Consider the following 22,490-nt stretch of genomic DNA (forward strand, 5'->3'; position numbering starts at 1 on the left):
CCTAACAAGCGTCCCCTACTCCTCACTAAGCCTTTTTGGACGAGCTTTTACTGACGCCCAAGATCTGTGCCTGAACGGTGTTTCTGAAATTATCTCGACATACTCAGGCAGGAAGAAAGCAAACACATAACAAATATTATGGCCATTAGCAACTGTCAAACGCGCTTTGAATAATTTCGTTTGTTTGGCGCACCGCATAGGGGTTCTTGCCCGTCCGGCGCACTCCCGGCGAACGGTGCGACATTCTTCACAGAAGTGCTCGACCTTTGCTTTCTAAAAATGGTCTGTATGTGCGAATGTGCCTATATGATTGCAGGATAACTTTATGCGCATACGCCATGTTGAACATTAGTGGAATGCAAGCGGGTGGGGACCTCACTTCGTGCAGTGCTGCGGGTCAGTACAGATAAGAGATTAGAAGTGTGTTAAAATTGAGCTTTTCAATGGCGCCTCCGAGTTTTACCTCGCGTACTCAGGCGTATTAAGAAAAACAGTAATTGCAAAAAGTGATTTTTCGTCTATGGACGCACGAAACAAACAAACTTCCTGATCAACAACACTAATGTAAAGGCGCGAGCTCGATGTATACATACTTATTGGTTGCTACAGCTTATTGGTTCGTACATATATGCAAGATCCCCGAGCTTCTCAGCGTCGAGATTCCCAGCACTGGCTCGTCTACATACCTCGATTGGAACGCTAACAGAAAGGCTCAAGTACAAAAATACAACAAGCATGAGTTAAGACAAACTATACGTCGCGGGCTTGTCTAAGCTTCAAGGTCTGGCCATTTATTTTATAGTTTAGAGACCACAAATGACGCTCTCGGGACCAGAAAACATGAGATAACGGCCGTTAATAGTCCACGCTCTGTGTATAATCTTTTGTCGACGTGTCAATCGAAACCGAAACCATGCCACCCTCCTCCCTCGCTGGCCAACTAGTTCCCAGAGCGCAACGCGCGCCGTGTTGCATGTAGGGCTTTATGGAAGTAGTCTATTGTGTCAGCGAATCGGTTGGCGATGAACCGCTCGCCTCGAAACGAGTTACAAAAACTACCCAATGAAACGAAAACCACCAACACAAAAAAGTGGCTTAATTGTATTTTTGAGCTGACAGATATTTAGTGGCAGTCAGTGCAGTCATTCTGTAAAATGCATAATTTTATTATACAGAGATTTCTTGAAATATCCGAAGTGTTGTATTTTCAAATTTCGTACGTTACTCCCCACCGATCTGGGTCGTGAAGGACGCGGGCTTCAGGTGGCATTCCCACAATCTCGATCCGGCCTTCTTCGGGCGTCTTGAGGGGAGACATCTTCCGCACGTAGTCCACAAACGCTTCGTAATCCACGACACCTGGGAACAGGAAGTTGGCGTTGGTAGGAATAATTGCCACAAACAATCGTTCCATACCGTGTATCTCATAATTTACGCAGTTCTCATTGCCACGCCGTTTTTATTCTCGCGGTCGGATCTGCTTTAGGTGGATATCCTGATGTCACAAGCCATTAATATCAATTCTATGTCCACGACCTATATCAAATACGCGATCTGACATCGGAGAAATCTGCTCGCGCATAAAAAAGTTGAACATTCTAGAGAACAAAAGCACAGCGCATAAATAAATCACTATTTATAACTCCAGGGATCTACAGTGGTCGACACACTCGGAAAATATAGCGGCCCAAAACCGGTCTTGCCTTGCCCTGTGCCGGCCAGCTCAATGCACAACGGTGGGGTTGAAGCAGGCAAGCGTCGATTTCGAAACTGTTGGCCCCGATTTTTATCCACAGCGTTTAAAACCAGCAACGATATGTTGGCGCACGTGAGCTTCAAGGCGCTTAGGTCTCTTCGTAGAAGGAATAGAAGGATTACCCACAGTTCTAACGCGCTGATGAACTTTGATTAATGCGCAATTTCTGGTTTTACACGATTGCGTAGGCTCCGTTCAGACCGACGTAGGCGAAATACAGTTACAATAGTAATGACAGGACCGGGACAACTATTCGCACAATACGAGAAGCAATGCAAAACGCACCTAATTCGTTAGGCCATTATGAGTCACGTATGTCCCGGCGGCCCTGTCGTTGTTGCCGTTTTTGTTGCTGCGCACTCAACCAACGTAATTCCCCTCGCTTTACTTCGGTGACCATCCCGCCAATCCCCTACTACATACAATGATGGAAGCCACAAAAGGCGAACAGAAATCGCGACGGGACCTGTTCTGGCCAGTTGAGTGTTTTCCCGCTAGGTGCTACTAGGTGCCGTCTATTTTTGCAAGAGTCGCGAATACTCTGTTGCAGATTAAGCCCAACTGCAGTCACCGCTAATATTCGATGGAGTATATTAAACATAGCCAAAAAGTGCACTGTCATTGCGCTCTCTTTTGTGCGCTCGCTCTCACCGGCTAAACCAACCGCACACGCGCACAGAAAAAAAAGAAGAAAAATCGCAGCAGTACGTCGCATTCACTGCGTAATATTAGATGCAAAAAGATGGCGAGCACACCAGCACAATGACGGTGCACTTTTTGTCGCTGCTTGATTGTCGCCCATCGGATCATCGTAGGGTTGGCTGCGGTGTGACTCAATGTGAAACAGAGTACGGTAGGAGACGACAGGGCATGAGCTACATGCTATGTTATATTGTTTCATTTAATTTTATTTTATATATCTAGGTCTAGGACATCCTATGCGGGTGTATTACGAGACCAAGGATTCGTATAAAACAAAAAAGAACCATCGTTCATACTAAGGTCACAGGAAATAGAAACATTGTCTAAAAGAGCAGGTAGGACAGAATTCTCAAAACTTTAAAATGCACACGCCACTTCCATAAAGTAAATCTTGAATGTTTTTCTTAATCAGCTCTGCGTTTTGTTCAAATGCCAAAAAATTTGACGGCTGCGTTGCTGTGCATATGCAGTCTGCTCTTTTTATTTTACTTGATTATGCTTAAATACATAGGGTGGTCCAAGTCACCAGGCTTGATCTAAAACGGACCGTAAAAATCTACGCCTGCACGTAGCAATCTAAACTTTTCGTCAAAGGTGTATTTCACAGGTCGGATTTTTCTTGTAAAATTACGAAGCGTAGTTTTTTTTTTTTTTTTTGTAAAAAAAGGCCATGAAACTTGCCTGGGTCAACGGCGGGCGGCGACGCAGAAAACCAAGTCGAGGTGCGGGGTATGTTTGACGCTCGTATTGATAGATGGCGCTACTTCCTTGTTTTGGTCAGAGCTTTAGTTTCGGTTTGCTTTTAAAGAAATATTGAAAGAGCCCGCTTCGAGCGTGGTTTAATAACACAAATATAATCTTTTTTGTAATCTACCTTTGGCTTGAAAATAAATGCAGAAAATGATAGCAAAACTTTAAGTAACAAAAATAAAAAAAAATAAAAAAACACGGTTGCATAACATCTGCGTGTCGTCTGCTTCCTTTCGCTGGTCGGTTGCATCCTCCGACGCTGCTTCCGAGACCTTTTTTGTCGCGGTTGGTGGGAAAACAGCCACAATTCGTCTGTCTGGACGCTACTTGGACCGCACGTTTGAGACATGGGAGGCTACCTAAGCAAACTCGAGATAAACAGCAATTAATGGCTCTGAAAAGAGCCTGTCGGCAGAAGCCCGCGGTTTTCTCGGTTGTAAAAGCCGCTGGCCATATGTGCAAAATGGTTAGATATGTGCTCTTCAGTCCACGTGTAAACCTCGAAGTTTGAGGCACTTGTGCAGTCTTCGCTCATAATCCCTGAAGGCTGCCTCCCGCATGTTGTCTGTGATCGTATCGAAGGCGCATAGAATTAGCTCTTTTAGTTCCGTCATCGTGCGCAAGCGAATTGTGTAGACCTGGGCTTTTACAAAAACCCAAACACACACACACAAACACACACACAAAAGATTACAAATTGTCAGGTCGGAGGACAGTGGGGGCCAGGGCATTGTCGGTGACCCTCGACCCATCCAGTTGTCGGGAAAGGTCCTGTCAAGCCAGCCTCTCACTGCGGTGGCGTAATGCGGGGTGCTCCGTCTTGCTGGACGATGCACACCTCCCTTTGCATGTGCGAAGCTTCCAGCTCCGGGAGGACGTCGTGTTCGGGCATGCGAAGGTAGGTGTAGCCGGTGCCCGTGCCCTCAAAGAAAAATGGACCGACAACGCCTTCCCTCCAAAGTCCACACCATACTACGACCTCTGGTGACTGGACAGCCTCTTCAATGATCAATTGGGGGTTTGTCTCGGACTAGCAGTGGGTGTTTTGCTTGTTCACGTGCCCATCCAATGGAAAATAGCTTCGTCCGTGAAAAGCAGAAACGGAAGGTGGTTCCTGTTTGTGGAGATGCGCCCAAGTTCGTCCACTGCAGAACTGCTTTCGCCGCTCATAGTCATGTGGCTGCAGCTCGAACAGGACCTGTGGCTTGAAATGATACATTTGTTGGCGGATCACCCTCCATACGAAAATTTTACAGATACCAAGTTGTCTTGCGACTTATCGCATGGACAGCCGTGGGTTCAATGCAAATGCCGCAAGCACGGCGTGACGTTTGCTCTGCTGTGGCGGCCTCTCTTCGAGTACTCGCAGCCTGGTCTGCACAGTGTTCTCCGTGTTGAATCGGTGTACCCAGCGCATGACAGTCCGACGAGTGGCCTATGAAAAGTGGCTCGAAACTTCGAGCCCACTTGCCTCATGCTCCTGGTTTCTGTAAACCAAAGGCCTACCTGTGCCCTCTCTTGGATGGTCAGGTGACGCATTGTGACTGTTTTCCCACCAACCGCGACAAAAAGGGTCTCGGAAACAGTGTCGGAGGATGCAACCGACCAGCGAAAGGAAGCAGACGATGCGCAGACGAAATCCGCCGCCAGCAAGAGCGCCGTCAGCGCCGTCGTTATGCAACCGCGTTTTCTTTTATTTTGGTTACTTGAAGTTTTGCTATCACTGTCTGCATTTATTTTCAAGCCAAAGGTAGATTACAATAAAGATTATGTTCGTGTTAATAAACCACGGTAGACGCGGGCCCTTTCAATATTTCTTTAAAAGCAAACCGAAACCAGAGCTCTGACTGAAACCTGACTTGTTGTATTGTATTGTATTTATGTGGCGATTCCCTTTGAATCGGGCGTCTACTAAATAGACACGCCAAAAAAAATTAATAAAAAAGTAAAAAAAGGTTAGAAAGCGGAGTGTATTTACTAGTTTCAACAATGTACTGCCCACCAGGCCTCGAGTCTCCGCTTCGAGCACTGCACATACGTGTTCTCCTCGGTAAACCCGAGGGCTTGCTCGATGCGAGCGCTGACGTCTGCTGCCGGTGCGAGTGCCGGACACTCAAGTACCAAGTGGTGTATAGTTTCTTCCACTTCCCCACAAGCACTGCATAGGGTGTCGGTCACGTTGCTGTCGTATTTTCGTCGATAGAGGCGGGTACGCAAGGCGCCCCCTCGGGCCTCAGCGAGGAGCCTGCTGCCCACCGTATTACCACACCAGAGGATTGGAGCAATGGTGGTCTTGAAAGACGCGTAAAGGTGCATGCTTGAGTGTTCTTGCATGTCTGCTCTCCACCGGTTCACCTCGACGGTCTTAATTTTCTCTCTCACCTTGGCAACCCACTCTTTCTTTGTCGGAGGCTCGTCGGACATTGAGAAAGCCCCGTATTTCGTGCCCAGTCGGATGGTACGGCGTCTCCATGTTGTGTGCACGCCTCTTAGGTGAATGTACACGAAAATCCGCCGTGCCCAGCGATCTCCATTCATGTGTCGCAATCGGGCGTAGTATTCCAACTTGCTGCTGGCCTCCCGTGCCTCAAAGGAGGACCAGCCAAGGTCTCCTTGGACCAGTTCGTTTGCGACTCTTCCATGGCATCCGAGTGCCTGACGTCCGATCTCCCTTTGGCGCCGCTCAAGGTATTCTCGGATCTCGCTGGGGGCACATGTAACGGCATTGGCGAAAGTCAAGCCTGGCACAGTGACAGCTTTCCAAAGTTCACGGGTTAATACATACCGATCGCAGCACCAAAGGCTCTTTCGACGTAGCACATTTCGCTTCCTCAGCGCTGACGCCTTGAGAATTTCATGGTGCTCTGCTAGGTAGTCTTCTGCACTGGTCAGGGTCACTCCAAGGTATCTGTAGCGGCTACTAACAGGAAGCGCAGTGTTCTGGATGGTGAGAGATTCAAGGCCCTCGCCCTGCCCGGAGAAAAGCACCACGGCCGACTTGTTGGCATTGAATTGCAGTCGAAGCCGAGCCGCTTCCGCTTCGCAGGCGATCAGCAGTTTCTTCATATCTGAGACGGTGTCGGCCATCAGTACTAGATCATCCGCGAAAGCGAGCCCGGGGAGCCGCCATTCAACCATGTCTCCGTGTTGCATGTGTCGCAAAGTAAAGCCAATACCTGTGTGTTCTAGCTCCTTCTCCATGCCGGATGTATAGAGCATGTACAGAACGGGGGATAACGGACAACCCTGACGTAGTCCCCTACGCACCGGTACGTCACCAGAAAAGGCTCCGTTGAACGTTGCCATAACTTTATTTCCATCATAAAGCCGCTTTATTAGCTCCACCCAAGGTTCCGGCATGTCGAGCTGCTGGAGCCGCTTGATCAGCAAGGAATGGGGAACACTGTCGTAAGCTTTAGAAACGTCCAAAAAGCAACAGATAAGGTTCCGCTTTTCCAACCGAGCGATCTCAATGCATTGGGTCAGGGTGAACAAGTTGTCATCCAGTCGACGATCTCTGCGGAATCCATTTTGTAGCTCGGTGAGAGCACCAGCACACTCGGCCCAATATGAGATGCGCCAATTAAGGATGGTTGCAAACACCCTGTAGGCTACAGCTGTTACAGTGAGTGCGCGGTAGTCATGTCACGCAGATGTTGTTTGTTGCCGCCTTTCTTAGGAATGAATGTGACTCGGCCACGCTTCCAGTCCCTTGGGATGGGTTCATCGCCGCAAACTATACGGCTAAACAGATGCGCCATTTGGGTGCGGGAATCGGGTCTCAAATTCTTCAGCACCTTAGCCGAGATTCCGTCTAGGCCCTGAGAAGTGTTGCCATTCAACCGCGCGAGTGCACGGTCTACATGCACTCGCCCCACTAGTGATACAAATTCATCATTAGATGCTGACAATGGAACGTCCTCTATGATTCGGCTTTGAGTTTTCCAGTTTTCTGAGGAAATTTCTACATCCGCAACTCCAAACAGAGTGAAGATCTGTGTCTAAAGAAGTTGTCCGATATTCTGAACTGGATACCCACTGTCGTAATCTAGCAGTTCTGGAGTACTGTGTTTGTCAGCCAAAGATCCCAAATATCTCCAGAACTTTTCGACGGCCTTTTTTCCTGCATCTTTGATGTCCGCCATCACCTTGCAGTCATGGGCTTGTATTTTTGCTTCCACAGTGTCCTGCGTTTGTATCTTGCACTTGCGGTATTCCTCCCATAGTTGCAAGGTCACGGAATGTTTTCCAAGAGTCCTCAGTGCTTGCCTATGTCGCCAATTAGCTTCTTGTCGTACTTGGATGGACCTCTTAATTTCGACATCCCACCATGGGACAAGTTTTCGTTTTCCTCGTGCGCTCTTGACGGTGGAGTGATTAGCGATAATGGTCCTGAGCTCTATTGCAAAGTCGTCGTAGCTTAGTGCGTGCATACGTCGGGTGCTCTCGTCAAAAGTTTGGACGACAGTGGATATGTCGTCTTCGCGTAGGTGAGTTACAGCTTTGCGCTGTGAACGGCTCGGAGTTTCTCGAACAGTGCCGAAGTGCTGGAAAATGCTGTTGTGATCGCTGCTGACGCTCCACGCACCTTCTTCGTCTACAACCACCTTTTGAAGATTGCTCCCAAGTCTTTTTGACGCGAGCGCATAGTCTATGCACGTCCGGCGGTCTCGCACCATCCAAGTGTGCTGTCCCTCACAATCTTCTCTTAAGTTCAAGATCTCCAGTTCGACGTCCTCCGCCAAGTGTCTCATCATGGTTCCGTTATTATCTTCCCGTCCATCGAATTCGACCAGGTGGCCATTAAAATCTCCCATTATCAGCACAGAGAGACCTGTGGGCAGGCTGTGTATATCTCGACGAACACACTCGATGATATTGTTATTCTCTTCTTGGCGGTTGTTTCCCACGGAAAGATAAATGATGCAGACGGCTGTCAGCACGTTACCTATCTTTCCGTGTACCCATAGGTGCTCCCTTCAGTTCTCACATGTCCGAATCCACGCTGGTCCGTCACTTGACCAAAGCAGTCCTACGCCTCCCCCTCGCCTCTCTCCTTCAACTCGATTGCACCCAGTCCAGCACCAGGCTGGATCTATAGGTGGTTCTTCCATGTCCCTCAAGTGGGTTTCCGCTACACCGAATATAGAAACGGACTTCGTAAGGAGAGTCGTGTACAATTCAAGCCACTTTCGTTGACGGCGCGCACCATTCATATTCAAAAAACCTACCACAACACTTCCTTGTTTTCGCTTCTTGGTTGGTGATCTCCTTTTCGGAACGTGAGCAGGATCAACTGCGTCTTGTGCTCCTGCTCGCGAAACTGAAACAAGGAGGTAGCGCCATCTATCAATGCGAGCGTCAAACACATCCCGCACCTCAATTTGGTCGTCTGCGTCGCCGCCCGCCGTTGACCCAGGCAAGTTTTTTGGCCCTATTTTGTGCAGAAAAGAAGCTACGCTTTGTAATTTTAGAAGAACAAACCGACGTGTGAAATACATCTTTGACGAAAAGTTTAGATTGCTACGTGCAGACGTCGATTTTTACGGTCCATTTTAGACAGAACCTGGTTACTTGGAGCACCCTATATATTTCGTTTGCGAGGTTGTCTGTGTCAATTGTTGCTTCCTTATCGTTTTTTTTTCTTTTTTGTATTTTCTTCTGTTGATGCTGGAAATTGAAATTGTATTATATGTTGATATATTTATTGCTGCATAAATGCTAGTGTGGGGGCTTGTGACTCCGTCAAGCTGTCCTTGTGACAACTTCTTCCACGAGCCTCCATGACCTGCACGTTGTACTTGATGCAAATATAAACGTTAATCAATTAATCAACTGTCTGAGTGTTGTCATTTCTGTGTGAAATTAGGGTCTCAAGTATACAAAACGACTGTTTGAAAGTTAAATTACTGTAATAGATGCGATGAAAGAAACAGAAGCCAGAAATTTTACATCAAATATGTAACGAACACCATGCTAAATTTTGTTTTAAACTCGTGACACTGATTATATGTGAGTAGTTCAAGGCCAAGATTCCGAGACATTCGGGCTAGTTTCAAAACTTCCCACCACGCGGCGCTCAAAGACCAACCTGCAGAATATTTTTCAACCAGAAAAAAAATTCCCCTCGCCACACTTCCCATTTCCTCCTCTCCCATAGTTAACTTGACGGCGGGGAGACTCCTTTTGTTGCTGCATCTCGGGGCCAGATAAGCCAAGCTAAGCGCATAATGGGCGATTTGCAGCGGGAAGCACAGCGACCCCTTTCCTCCGGCGATACCAGAGAAGCGCCCGAAACCGAACTCTCCTTTCTGCAGCATTTCAGAGCCTAGCCTCTCGGGTTTGTCTCTGAATTTTTGTTTTGTTTTGCGATAACCATGCTTGGCTAGTCCGAGCATTTGACTGCTTCTGCCGTCCATGTAAAGTGACCCAAGGCCATGTGAGGATGGGCATAGGCCAAGAGCCATCGTCCAAAAACCCTAGAGTTCGAAGGAACTACCGCATTTTCCGGACTATAGCCCCCACCCGGTGCATAGTCCGCAGGGAAATATTTTGCGTCAAAAATAAAAGTGTTTTCTTAGATAGTCCGCACCCGGTACACAATCGGCACCCAGTGCAAAGCCCGCACTTAGCACCTAGTCCGAACGTAAAAAGTATCATACTCAGCAGATCTTGACAAACGCCTACTGTATTAGGTCACGATGAAGCTTTATCGTACGTAAATCAACATTAGTATAGTCCGTTACTCATAAAATCCTTCACGATTGTCATAGTGAAGGATCTAGAAAAATTAAATCATTGTATTGTCCGCACCTGTAGATATTCTGCATCGGGTGAATTTTCAACTTTTAAACTTGTATAGTCCGGAAAATACGGTACTACAGAGTGTATTGTGACCCTGGGTACTTGAAGAGGAAGCGGCGAGCCTTACAAAAAGTGTTTACGGGACGGGAACTCATGCCAGCGTGCGTACTCTAACATGTCCGGTGCTTTTACCCCAACCCACCTGGTGTTGCCTAAATGGGACACACGTTGAAATAAACAGTGCTGGGGGCTGTCAAACCGTTGTTTTTTTCTGAAATTTGACCGAAACTCCAAATATTGAGATCTGCAAAAATCCATAATACGAAACAGCCTTTTTTTTTTCCGGTTCCTTGCATTTTTATATTGCGTTTTGAGATCCTACTAGTGACCAGTGCCGCGTTTAGACGTCATATTGCACGTGGCCACACCGGTGACTAGAACTCACCCTTCCGTAAGCAAAAGTTTAAAGTACAAGTTCACCCGTCAAATTTTGGAACTGTAATTACAATATTTCGTTAAGTTTTCTCAAATCAATATCTCTTCTCGAAATGGTTAATCACTTTAGTACAGTCGCCCTCTTGAGATTTCTAGGCGAGAGATGGCAAAAGCACTTTCCAAAACTAACTGTTTTACATTACCGATTCCTTTCTTAAAAATCACTAAAATTTAATTATATCACATTACAAATTACTGGTTACTAAAACTCTGGGCATTCTCTTCGTATTACATTTAATTTTTGCAGGTCGAGTTTGCTTGTCGATAATGAAATATCAGTCTGCTGTTGCAAACAGTGCAATGTAGGCGCAATATAATATATTACTGTCATGCCGCGACCTTGTTCAGGAAGCCGCCGATGACCAACGAGGTTTTACGATGCGCTAATAACTCCAAAGTATCTGAATCAGTGGTGTCGCCATGCTGTACTACAGCGCAACATATGAGATGAGACCATAACCGTGCTCTCGCAAGCTCGTTTTTAATAAAAAAGAAGATAATATTTTTTTCTTTAATTCTCTACTTGTGCTTGTAAGTTGCAACACAGCAAGAGCTACTCAAGTCTATTGGAATGTATCACTGATATCCGATAAGCTGAGGTGGCGTAACCTGTGCAGCATAAAATGCTTTGACGGAATCGTTTGTTCTTAGGATCACGCGTGAGATGCGAGCTAACCTATATACTTACAGCCAAGAATAAAGGCTCCGAGCATTAATTTGAATGCGACGGAAGCACTTCGACTTTCCGGACTGCCGTGACTATATCTGGAATGACTTCTCTAATCAAGGTGAACACACGCACACATATACCGGAGGCACTGTTGAAGTTTCAGGGGCTCGGGTTTGCGTAGAGATTATCATTTGCGCCGATACCCGGTTTTCGCTTTGCTAAAATATTTCAACAACTGCCAGTCTTGAACGGGTCAACGAAAGAACTGATCGTTTTCACGTAGTTGGGTTAAAACTATGTGGTTAGGCTACTGTATGGGTGCACTACTAAAACCAATTATAATGACATCTAAAGCGACAATCACTCTCATGTGTACTTTATCTCGTAAATAACACTTTTGCGATTGACATGTACTTTTGCGCGCGCGCACCGTCGGCAAAAGTCGCACCATTAAATGATCTCCCTTCTTTTTCTTTTCTTTTTTTTTGAGCGAGAAAAAAGGGGGAGGGGGAGAGAAGGTGGTTGAGGGTAAAAAATGTTGAGATATGTGCTCTGATTGTCATGATTGTGCATTTTTGATCACCTAACCTTTACAGCTCCCACATGAACGCGACGTCCTATGATGTCAACCGCAGAAACAGTTTGATCACTACTCGTACATCAGCCTCTGCGTTCGGTTTTCAGGTTATTGTGTACCTTCGTGCGTGTGTGCGTGCGTGTAACTTTGATATTTGTATCTGATGTTTGCGAGTGCATATCTCGTAATATTTTCTAGATAAAGCGTTTAATTTTTTTTGTATATTCTTTCCGGAACGGTAAATCATCTAAAAATATTTTTTTACTCGAGTTTATAACTGAAAATAGGGTAGCGGACATTTCATCGAACGCCGTTTCATCGAACGCCGTTTCATCGAATGAATGGACATTTCATCGAACGCCATTTCATCGAACGCCGTTTCATCGAATCGCTAAGGGCCGTTTCATCGAATTTCTCTCTATCGAGTTTTGGGGCATAACAGTTCTTTATAGATGTTTTACCTTACATTTGTTAAGACTGATTTAGTCACTTTTGAGACTTTTTTAAGGTGAAGTAAAATTACTAGAAATAAAAACCATTGGTAGAAAAATAAATAAAAACAAATGGGTATGCGACTTACTGAAAAGTTTTACTCGTGTACACGACAGAAAATATGACACTGGAGATAAAGGACCGACACTTAAAACACTTTTAAGTGTCTGTTGTTTTTTTACCAGCTGTCTGGGGGGTTTCAGCAATGTGCAATTCACACCAGCTCGTTTACACACTTACGCTTAGTTGAAGGTTTATTCACGGAAAGCATTTAACTGCCAGGGCAGCAAGCTTATATAATAACGATAGTCTACCAGGAGAGCACACAAAATAAAACGTAACGATACTCTGATTATCAGCTTTATGCTCAAATTGAACGTTTCTGTTTTTTGTTTTTTTTTTTAGTTTTCAAACTTTACAGAAGACAAAAGCTGCACAAAGTTTCAGCCAACATTGTTTCGGGCTTCACCTGGACTGGAACCACCTCCCCCTCACTGTCAACTTTATCACCGACCCTTTTGCCTATGAATGATATTCAGGGCGCTTTCTTAGGGAGACCAACCCGCACCAGACAATAGTAAAGCCCTGGGTGTACTCTGTCGCCGAAGAAGACAGAACCCTTTCGGATCCTCGCATAACCCAAGGTTACACGTACACGCTGTCAGACAATAAAACACTACCCGCTTCCCAAAAAGCACATCGTGCTTTCTGTTTTTTATTTTTTGTCTCATTTTTAATTGTTTTATGTGACATGGAGAGGGGTCATTGTTTTATGGAGGCTTTCTTCTCGAAACAGGATATGTTCTCGACGGAACTTATCTCGTCACTGCACCCTGTGATTTAAAAAAAAGGGAGAATTAGATGACGTTGTGTATAAAAATTAAAATAAATTCCAAAAATAGTACAGGCTGTAACGGCGTTCGATGAAAGGGCGTTCGATGAAACGGCTTCGATGAAACGGTGTTCGATGAAACGGCGTTCGATGAAACGGTGTTCGATGAAACGGCTTCGATGAAACGGCGTTCGATGAAACGGCGTTCGACGAAATGTCCGGACCCACTGAAAATATTTACAACGCTTCAAACGTGCTTCAATGTGAAAAGTTCCCCAACTTCAGCGTGCAATTAAAAGAAAACTTCGTTTTTCTTTTTATCTCGAGGAAAATATTTTACACTATATCGCGTGGTGTTCCATTAACATGTTGCATTATTTTGTCTCCATGCAAAATGCAGCGCTTCGAAATACACGAACTAGGACACTTTGAAATTTTTACCCAATATTTGTGAGTTGTTATCTGGCAATGTCTTCAAAGATATAGCATTGAACTATTTCTAATATGCTCTTCCCAAGAGGGCCTATCACCTACATGAAAATCATTGCACTAACTAATAACTGGACAAATTTACAGTGCGGCAAACAGCTCCCAGGGCCGAACTCGGTCCCAAGCAATAACAAAAGTTGCAAGTACGAAAAGAAAAACGGTACTGACATTTTCAGTGGCTTTTATTTTACGCCACATAGTTTTATTGTGTCCAGAGTTTGCGAGCTCAGGCTGAACTCAAGCAGGATTTACCAATGAACCACTCTAAGCGATCCATTATTCGCAAACACAAAGCAGCGTAGTCTGTTACGATCCGTTCTACCTTAAAATGGACCGCAGCGGACGCTACGAGTCATCGGAGCTAAATCAGTCCTGAGTGTGTGACACGTGACATGCGCTGAGTTTGGAAACACGCGGAGCACGAGACCAAATGAAGCGCTCGCAGCGCTGCATTGCCTGGAACGACTTGCAGCGTCCGGTGTGGTCCATCCCTGGGTATACAGAACATAATCTTGTACCAAAGCAGTATGTCTGACTTCCCGGATCACCCCGAAGACATCTCCAAGCAGCTCACAAAAGCGTCATTGTATATTGTGAGAATGTCGAACCGGACAAAACCATTATCACGGAGTACCTTCCGCACAGGACAAGGCGAGGCGTTAAGTGCTCGTTCAAGCGTTGTGAGAGCCAGTCCTTTGAAGACAGGATATAAAGCTACGACCCTCGTGAGCCAATCGGGGCATCGGAGCAAAGCACTTGACGATGTACCATTGAAACACGATCCTCCCACGGAGAGCTGTCTCGTGCGTCGCTCCTTTGCTCTGATTGGCTAACTGGGATCGTAGCTTTCGCCGTTTATAAAGTTATGGTGAAACGGAGATACACTCAGTCCGTGTAGCTTTTCTATCTGATAGTTTTTTCTGTTCCACGTATTTTTAAAGTCCAATGTAACGGTTTGAGCGGAGAACGTAACGTGGCTTTTCGAAGCTACTGGAGAATCCAGTGCATGTCTGTTATCTGTTTCAGCGGTCGTTTACTTACAAAAGCAAGCCGGGTCTTCCTGACAGAATAAAGTGCTCCTCGCCGACATTTACGATTCTGCCCCATTCCATGATCAGTTTAAGAAATAATCCAAATCCGAAAGCCCCGTTTCCATACCCCTGCCGCAAACCCCCGCGTTCTGTCACACATCTTCAAGATCCCCGGCTTTTAAAAACCAACGCCCGCTTAACAATTCTCCAAGCTTCTCCCCTTATATTGCTGTCAACGCGTTTCTTCCTACACATTGTATACATGATTAAGCAAGGGATAGAGTTGACAACGCGACCAGAATTACTACTTTTGTGTACTTGTTTATCGAATGCGCTCTCGTGGCCCGAAGTCGTTATAGAGCGGAAGGTAAATACACTGCCGAAATAGTCTGTACATCTGTAACAAATAATTACTAATAATAAACAGAAACAAAGAAGCAGGTCACGGGCCACCGCAAAAACGTCACTGATGGCATTTCTAATCAAGATAGGTCATGGATATTATCAACCAACCAGATGAGGTGGTTTTATCCGTGGACTGAGCAAGGTAAGAAAGATGAACTCGTATTTCAAATTAATGATGGTGATTGGGTCCGGACACTTCATCGAAGGCCGTCTCATCGAAGCCATTTCATCGAACGTTATTGAATCAAACGCCATTTCATCAAAGCCGTTTAATTGAATGCTTTAAAATAGTATTTGGAGATCGTTTCTCGTTTTCGGAAAAAGTTCCTTTTGCATCGAAGGATAATTATATTCTATTCCATATTTTCAATTAAATGTCAGGACCAAGAAAAGAACTGCTTTTCTCCGGCAATATAATGGTAGTCGCATGAGGACAAGCACGCGTACACTATGCAGTGCTGACTACCCCGCGACAACCAGAAAGTTTCTGGCTCAGTGACTTGGTGTGCGCCGCCTATTTGTGTCACACTTGTGCTACTAAGCTTGTCTAAAGTAGGGAACATCCAAGCTCACAATTGTTTTAAAGATGTCGTTTACGCACGAGAAAACCAGAAAGTTTTAGATGAGGTGATGAAAGGGATAAAAAAAGGGTACAAATATTTTCGGACATTTCATTATGCACGTAGTTCGTAGCTCAGGCTCAAATCAATCACGATTTCCACAAGAAGCTGTCTGGTTTTCGAAGCTTTCTCCCAAGCCTCCCCGTTATTTACAGACTTGGGCTTGAAACATTGAACCCAGACACAAGAAAGAACGTAGTGGAGCCTCCTCTCCCCCCCCCCCCCCCCCCTCCCCCCTCCGCCTCGAGCGCCTCGATACCATGAGACATCGGAGGTGACTCAGTGCTGGGAAAAGTGACACGTGGCATTCGGATTTGGTGCAGCGATGCGCGCCAAAAAGCGAGAAGTCATATGAAACTTAGGGAGCCTTCATGTGCGCTTTGCTAATGAAACCCTCACAGCAGTGCATCGGCTGGAACAGCTTGTAGCGGCCGGATGTCCTACTTCCATCAAGCCCCACCTCAGCGACCCGAAGGAATTCCCCAAGCAGGCTCTAAAGCGACCACCATTGTGCGTTTCGAAAACCTTGAACGGGGCAATAACGTTATCACAGAGTTCCTGGTATACTGAACAAAGAAGAATGATAAGTGCACCCCCCCCCCCCCCCCCCCGGTCCTCGCTTTCAGCATGAATCACACACACCCCGTTCCAGTATTGCTTCTTTTTTTTTTTTTAAATAAATATTTCCAAGCGCGGGAGGCATGGGGTAGTGCGAGAGCGCCCTGTTTCAACGACCGCTCTTGTGAAAGTTTGCATAAGTTTTGTTTTTATATATTATTATGAAGCCGCCAGTCGCTGCAGTTATGGCTTAAATCTCTGATGAACCCGGATACTTGGCGTTTTACAAATTTAGAAAAATACAAGGAGAGTCAAATGGCTCTGTTTTTATTCGCAAGGTTGTTGGAGTCTTCAGACTGGGGATCCGAACAATTCAGTGTAGGACGTTTCGGTGTAGGTCGTTTCGGTGCCGACATTTCGGAGCACGGACTTTCCGGTGTAAGGACTTTTTGATGCATGAAGATTTTTGTGTAAATAGACGTTTGGAAGTTCAATTAGCTGAGCTTTCCAGCAGGCATTGCGGACATTTGAATGTTCAAATATTGTGGCGGCAGTGGCGCATAAAATATAATGGATGTAATTATCAAGATGTCTTATTTGACTATGTTTTTCCCCCTAATGAAAATATACGATACGTGTAATTAAGCAATTATTTGCCTGTGTGATCCAATGAGGACATGTTCATAAAAGACGTAAGATACACGGATATTTCGGTGTAAACGGCCCGTCATTTCTGGCAATAGCATGCTTTAATATTCTAAAGGTTAGAATATAGGTCTAGGACATCTTTATTAAGATTTGTCATAAATATGTCTGGATGATAGGTATGTAACGTGCATAAGCATACGCATATGAAGTTATTCACAGGTGTGGCTTGATAATAATATATTCTGGAAAGAATGCCAGTTTCTAGCCCTCCCAAATACTATAACGCCCACGTATCACAGGTGAGTCGTCGTATACGTAATAAAATAAGAGTCTGAGGCCAGCTGCCTTCAAAAGAAATATAATCATGCACAAAGGGTAATGTGGACCCCTTTTATTTACAAAACGCGTGTGCTCACTGCTCTGTGACCTAATCGGCGTTGCTAGCAACGCTTCTGAGGAATCGTCGAGCATCATTGCAGTCCCTGATCCCGGCTTCCCAAAAGACGCTACACTGGGGTGCAAGTTTATACATTGTGGTCGGAGGCGAGAAGACACATGCTCTAACGCCCGTGGGGCGGTGGTGTCTGCTAAAAACTCGAGCAGAAAGAGAAGATGACATTTTTTTATGAAGTTCGGGCAAACAATAATCGTAAAATAAGGACAAAAGCGACTCTTTGCGTCGCTTTGTGTTCCACGACCATGCAACAAAAACTCCGCACACCGAATATTTCGAGCACCGAAATGTCCTAGACTCTTCAGACTGCTAGATGAAGCCTAAAACAAATCATTGTACTATACATGGGCTGCACCTACGCCACAAAAGGACGTCGCACGCCGGTGTCGACCATGCTGGTGGTTGAGACGACCGCGATTTGCAACAGAGCTATGGAAGACGGTGGTGCGTTGGGCTGCAGCAAGCGCTCGCGCAACAAAAAAGAAGCGGAAACTACACGGCCAGCTTCTACCGTACTCCGGCGATCGCAACGTGCACTGCGACGGAGATGCTGTCCAGAAAAAGAAGGCACGAATGGCATGCAGAGCCGGCTCAGGACAGACGTCGATGATGCGGCCGCTCATTATTGAGTTTGCGGGGCGCATTTATTTTTTAGCGGTGTGTGACGCACTTTCATAACGTGTTTGTGAATGCTGTCAGGGCCAATGCGACACCGACGCGCTAAAGTTAGTGGCCCCAGTGATGACTTTCCACTACACCATAAGTTTGTGTGGTAGAGAAAAACAGTCTAGTGAGGTGCACCTTGTGTTGTTGAGCAGCGCTTCGCAAACTTGGAACTCAGAAAATGTGGTTATGGTTGAGTATGAAGTCACTTCCTAATGTACACAACTTCACCATTCGACATAACATTCAACCTCGGCTCCTGCACCCAGCCGATCGTCAAGTGGCTCTGTGTGCTTTAAAGTGTTTGCGTACAATAAAGCAATTCTTTTTCGGACAAGGTAATCAATCTCGTGACATGCGCTCTACTGGTCATGCGCTCTTGTGACGTGCACTCTAATGGCAAGCGCGCTCCTATCGCAGCGCTCTCGAGTCGCGCGTTCTAACGTCGGCGCTCTAGTTACTAGGGATGCCGCGAACTTTTTTCGAATCGAAGTTTCGATGATCGAATCAAGCGGTTCGAAAGGTTCGAAAGATTTCGATTTTTCGAATTGTTTACATCGTAAAATTCGACAGAAGTCGAATTTTCGAACTTGTTAAGCTAAGAAGTTCGACGTTTTTCGAACCGTCGAACTTATTACGCTAAAAAATTCGATCTTTTACGAACTCTCGAACTTATTGCGCCTCAAAGTTCGATGCTTGTCGAACTTCCGAACTTGACTGACCAAAAAATCGATGAATTTCGAACTTTCGAACTTTTTTATCAAGAGAATTCGAAAAGCTTCGAACTTTCGAATCCTGAAAAGTCAGAAGTTCGACGAACTTCGAACTTTTAGGGTAAAAGTTCGACGTTCGTCGAACTTCGAATGACCGGCGGACGGCTTCATTTGAATTCAAGTAGTGAGGTACATTCGTAATATTTTTTTCTCTAACTTTTACACACGGTGCTGCGTTCCTTACGAAAGACAATGCCGTTTGTTTCAATGTTCTGGCATGCTTAGTTTTAAAGAAATAAATTCCCGAAGAAGCGAGGAAGGACGACGGGTTTTTGACGATTATCGTTTGTGCCAGATTTGAAGCGCGCTGTAGCCGAAGCTATTTATGGTAGAGATGTTATACTTTTTTAAAAATGATCTATGTATAGCCTAGGTAAGTGACGTCTTAAGATGTGATTATTGTTATTCAACGTGAATTTCGAAGAAATGTCCAAACATGTATCTACATGCAATTATGCCCTAAACTTGATATCTATTTTTGTCTAAGTTGTTTGAGGTATCGCATTTAAGTTAACACCACATACAGTACATATCATTGCCATCTGCAGAATACAAAATAATGTATTTATTGTTTTTTCACGTTAAGGAATAGATTAACTTATTTTAGAAGATTTCTAATAGTGTTCAAGTTCAGCATGTCATTAAAAGAAAACTTTTTTTTTCGCTTCACGTTTCTGGGACGTGTTTCTTTTAGCCTTTACACATTTTGGTAAAAGAAACTTGTTTCGAAGTTCTGAACCTCTGAATATGCAAGAATACAACACTTCCGGCAAATTCTTGATAGTTTTTTTTTTTTCCAGATTTTTATCCTTGCATTTATTTTTTTATTTTTTTTTTTTACTATTGGCACAAGTATTTAGGTCGAAAAGACATAGCTTTGAACTTCCGAACCACTAAGCATGTGACGAGTAGTACCTTCTGACAACGAGTTTCTAACAATGACCATCTACGCAATCTTTTATGCAGTGAAGAGCGACAGTAGCGATATATATGCATAAATACTTTCAGATTAAAATAAGCTCGACCTCGCCCTCTTTCCCGTATTGTTTCCTTTAACAGTCCGAAATATTTGGAAGGGGGAGAAGGGAACTGGAGACCCCCCCCCCCCCCCCCCCCCCCCCCCCCCGCTACCCTCTTTCCCCCCGTTTTTCCTCTTCCGACGCCACTTGTATGGTAGAACGCTCCTCAATCTCGAGTTGTGTCGGCTTTTGCGAGGCGATTCCTCCGTCCCAGAAAATAAACCCCCAGGACAATTACAAACTTAACTTACTATATGCCAGCGTCACTCGGGCGGCGTTCGATCGGATTATTAGCAGCGTGCAGTGGGTAGCGAGGTGGTTTGCCAGGTCGCTTCAAGGTTTTTCTGAGCCTCAACCTCCTGCTCGCCCCTGGCCGTTTCGAACTGGAGGAGTCTCGTAAAACAGTGTGTTCGTGTGATCACTACTGCGTGATGCAGGTTAAATACCCCCCCCCCCCCCCCCCCCGGGCTGGCGGTCCCAATTACTGATCTATGGTCACACGTCACTCTGCACTGGCAAATATTCCAGCACATCCGGGACACTCGTGGCCTCATTTAATTGCCTGACCAACTTCGCAGAATCTAGATATCACACCCTAACTTTTCTAAACTTGATTTTGTGGAAACCAGTGAGTCGTGAAAACGTTATTTGAAACAAACTGTGGAGGAATTTGAAAACCGGACTTCGAACTTTGAAAACTTGGACTAGAAAGGAATGCAAAATCTTCGAAGTTTTTTTGGGTTTTTTTTCGAATTTAGCGTTAAAAGAAAATCGAAACCTTCGAACTTTATGCAGAAAGAAATTCGAAATCTTCGAATTATTCGAACTTCATGTCTATAAAAATTCGAAGCGTTCGAAGTTTTCGAATTTTATTTCCAAAGAATTTCGAAATCTTCGAATTTATCGAACCTGAAGTAAAAAATATGCGAAATATTCGAATCCGAAATTTTAGAAACCGTGAAAGTTTCGAACTTTTCGAATTCGAAACTTCACTGTGATCGAAAGTTGCGAATTTTTCGAATTCGAACCTCGGTCAATACGAAAATATCGAAATTTTTCGAGATCGAACTTCAGTTCGCTTCGCAAATATCGAAACCTTTCGAAATCGAACCTGGGGCGGTTCGCGGCATCCCTACTAGTTACACTGAACTAGAATATAGGGGCAGTGGAAAATGTGTCGGCGGCGTCCCATCGGCCGTGTGAAGCCAGAAGTGCAGACTGCCGCGAGTGGCGCTGTTGTCGAAATCAGGAGGACATGGCTACTGTAACATGGGATATCGCGTCACGTACGTTTGGAGAGCGATAACTAAATAAATTCTGGGCCGCTTCAAAAGCACTCGGGCATACGTGTCATAGACCTAGAGGAGATTCCTCATAATGAATTACAGACAGCTGAGCATCGCCATTGATGGTACAATTGACGGCGCGTATGCCCGAATTTGTGGGAAACGCCCCCTTTTTGGCTGATTTTGGCGTCTGAGGCAACATTTGGAGAGCGATAACTAAATAAATTCTGGGCCGCTTCAGAAGCACTCGGGCATACGTGTCATAGACCTAGAGGAGATTCCTTATAATGAATTACAGACTGCTGAGCATCGCTATTGATGGTACAATTGACGGCGCGTATGCCCGAATTTGTGGGAAACGCCCCCTTTTTGGCTGATTTTGGCGTCTGAAGCAACATTTGGAGAGCGATAACAAAATAAATTCTGGGCCGCTTCAAAAGCACTCGGGCATACGTGTCATAGACCTAGAGGAGATTCCTTATAATGAATTACAGACTGCTGAGTGTCGCCATTGATGGTACAATTGACGGCGCGTATGCCCGAATTTGTGGGAAACGCCCCCTTTTTGGCTGATTTTGGCGTCTGAGGCAACATTTGGAGAGCGATAACTAAATAAATTCTGGGCCGCTTCAAAAGCACTCGGGCATACGTGTCATAGACCTAGAGGAGATTCCTTATAATTAATTATAGACTGCTGAGTGCCGCCATTGATGGTACAATTGACAGCGCGTATGCCCGAATTTGTGGGAAACGCCCCCTTTTTGGCTGATTTTGGCGTCTGAGGCAACATTTGGAGAGCGATAACTAAATAAACTCTGGGCGGCTTCAAAACCACTCGGGCATACGTGTCATAGACCTGGAAGAGATTCCTTATAATGAATTACAGACTGCTGAGGGTCGCCATTGATGTTACAATTGACGGCGCGTATGCCCGAATTTGTGGGAAACGCCCCCTTTTTGGCTCATTTTGGCGTCTGAGGCAACCTTTGGAGAGCGATAACTAAATAAATTCTGGGCCGCTTCAAAAGCACTCGGGCATACGTGTCATAGACCTAGAGAAGATTCCTTATCACGAATTACAGACTGCTGAGTTTCGCCATTAATGGTACAATTGACGGCGCGTATGCCCGAATTTGTGGGAAACGCCCCCTTTTTGGTTGATTTTGGCGTCTGAGGCAACATTTGGAGAGCGATAACTAAATAAATTCTGGGCCGCTTCAAAAGCACTCGGGCATACGTGTCATAGACCTGGAAGAGATTCCTTATAATGAATTACAGGCTGCTGAGCATCGCCATTGATGGCACAATTGACGGCGCGTATGCCCGAATTTGTGGGAAACGCCCCCTTTTTGGCTCATTTTGGCGTCTGAGGCAACCTTTGGAGAGCGATAACTAAATAAATTCTGGGCCGCTTCAAAAGCACTCGGGCATACGTGTCATAGACCTAGAGAAGATTCCTTATCATG

General features: G+C 45.3%; 1 protein-coding gene across 1 annotated transcript in view; it reads right to left on the reverse strand.

Moving 5' to 3' along the window:
• Nucleotides 1-1,207: 1,207 nt before the first annotated feature.
• The window catches only part of LOC115326952 (snake venom 5'-nucleotidase-like), a 71,980-nt gene continuing 50,697 nt past the window's right edge, over nucleotides 1,208-22,490 (reverse strand). The window contains exon 9 of the mRNA XM_029987875.2: nucleotides 1,208-1,359. Within this exon, the coding sequence (XP_029843735.2) occupies nucleotides 1,208-1,359 (152 nt within the window). The remainder of the gene's footprint in view (nucleotides 1,360-22,490) is intronic.

The sequence above is a fragment of the Ixodes scapularis genome, unplaced genomic scaffold (genome assembly GCF_016920785.2).
Source record: "Ixodes scapularis isolate PalLabHiFi unplaced genomic scaffold, ASM1692078v2 PGA_scaffold2__306_contigs__length_199485367, whole genome shotgun sequence".
In the NCBI taxonomy this organism is placed as follows: Eukaryota; Metazoa; Arthropoda; class Arachnida; order Ixodida; family Ixodidae; genus Ixodes; species Ixodes scapularis.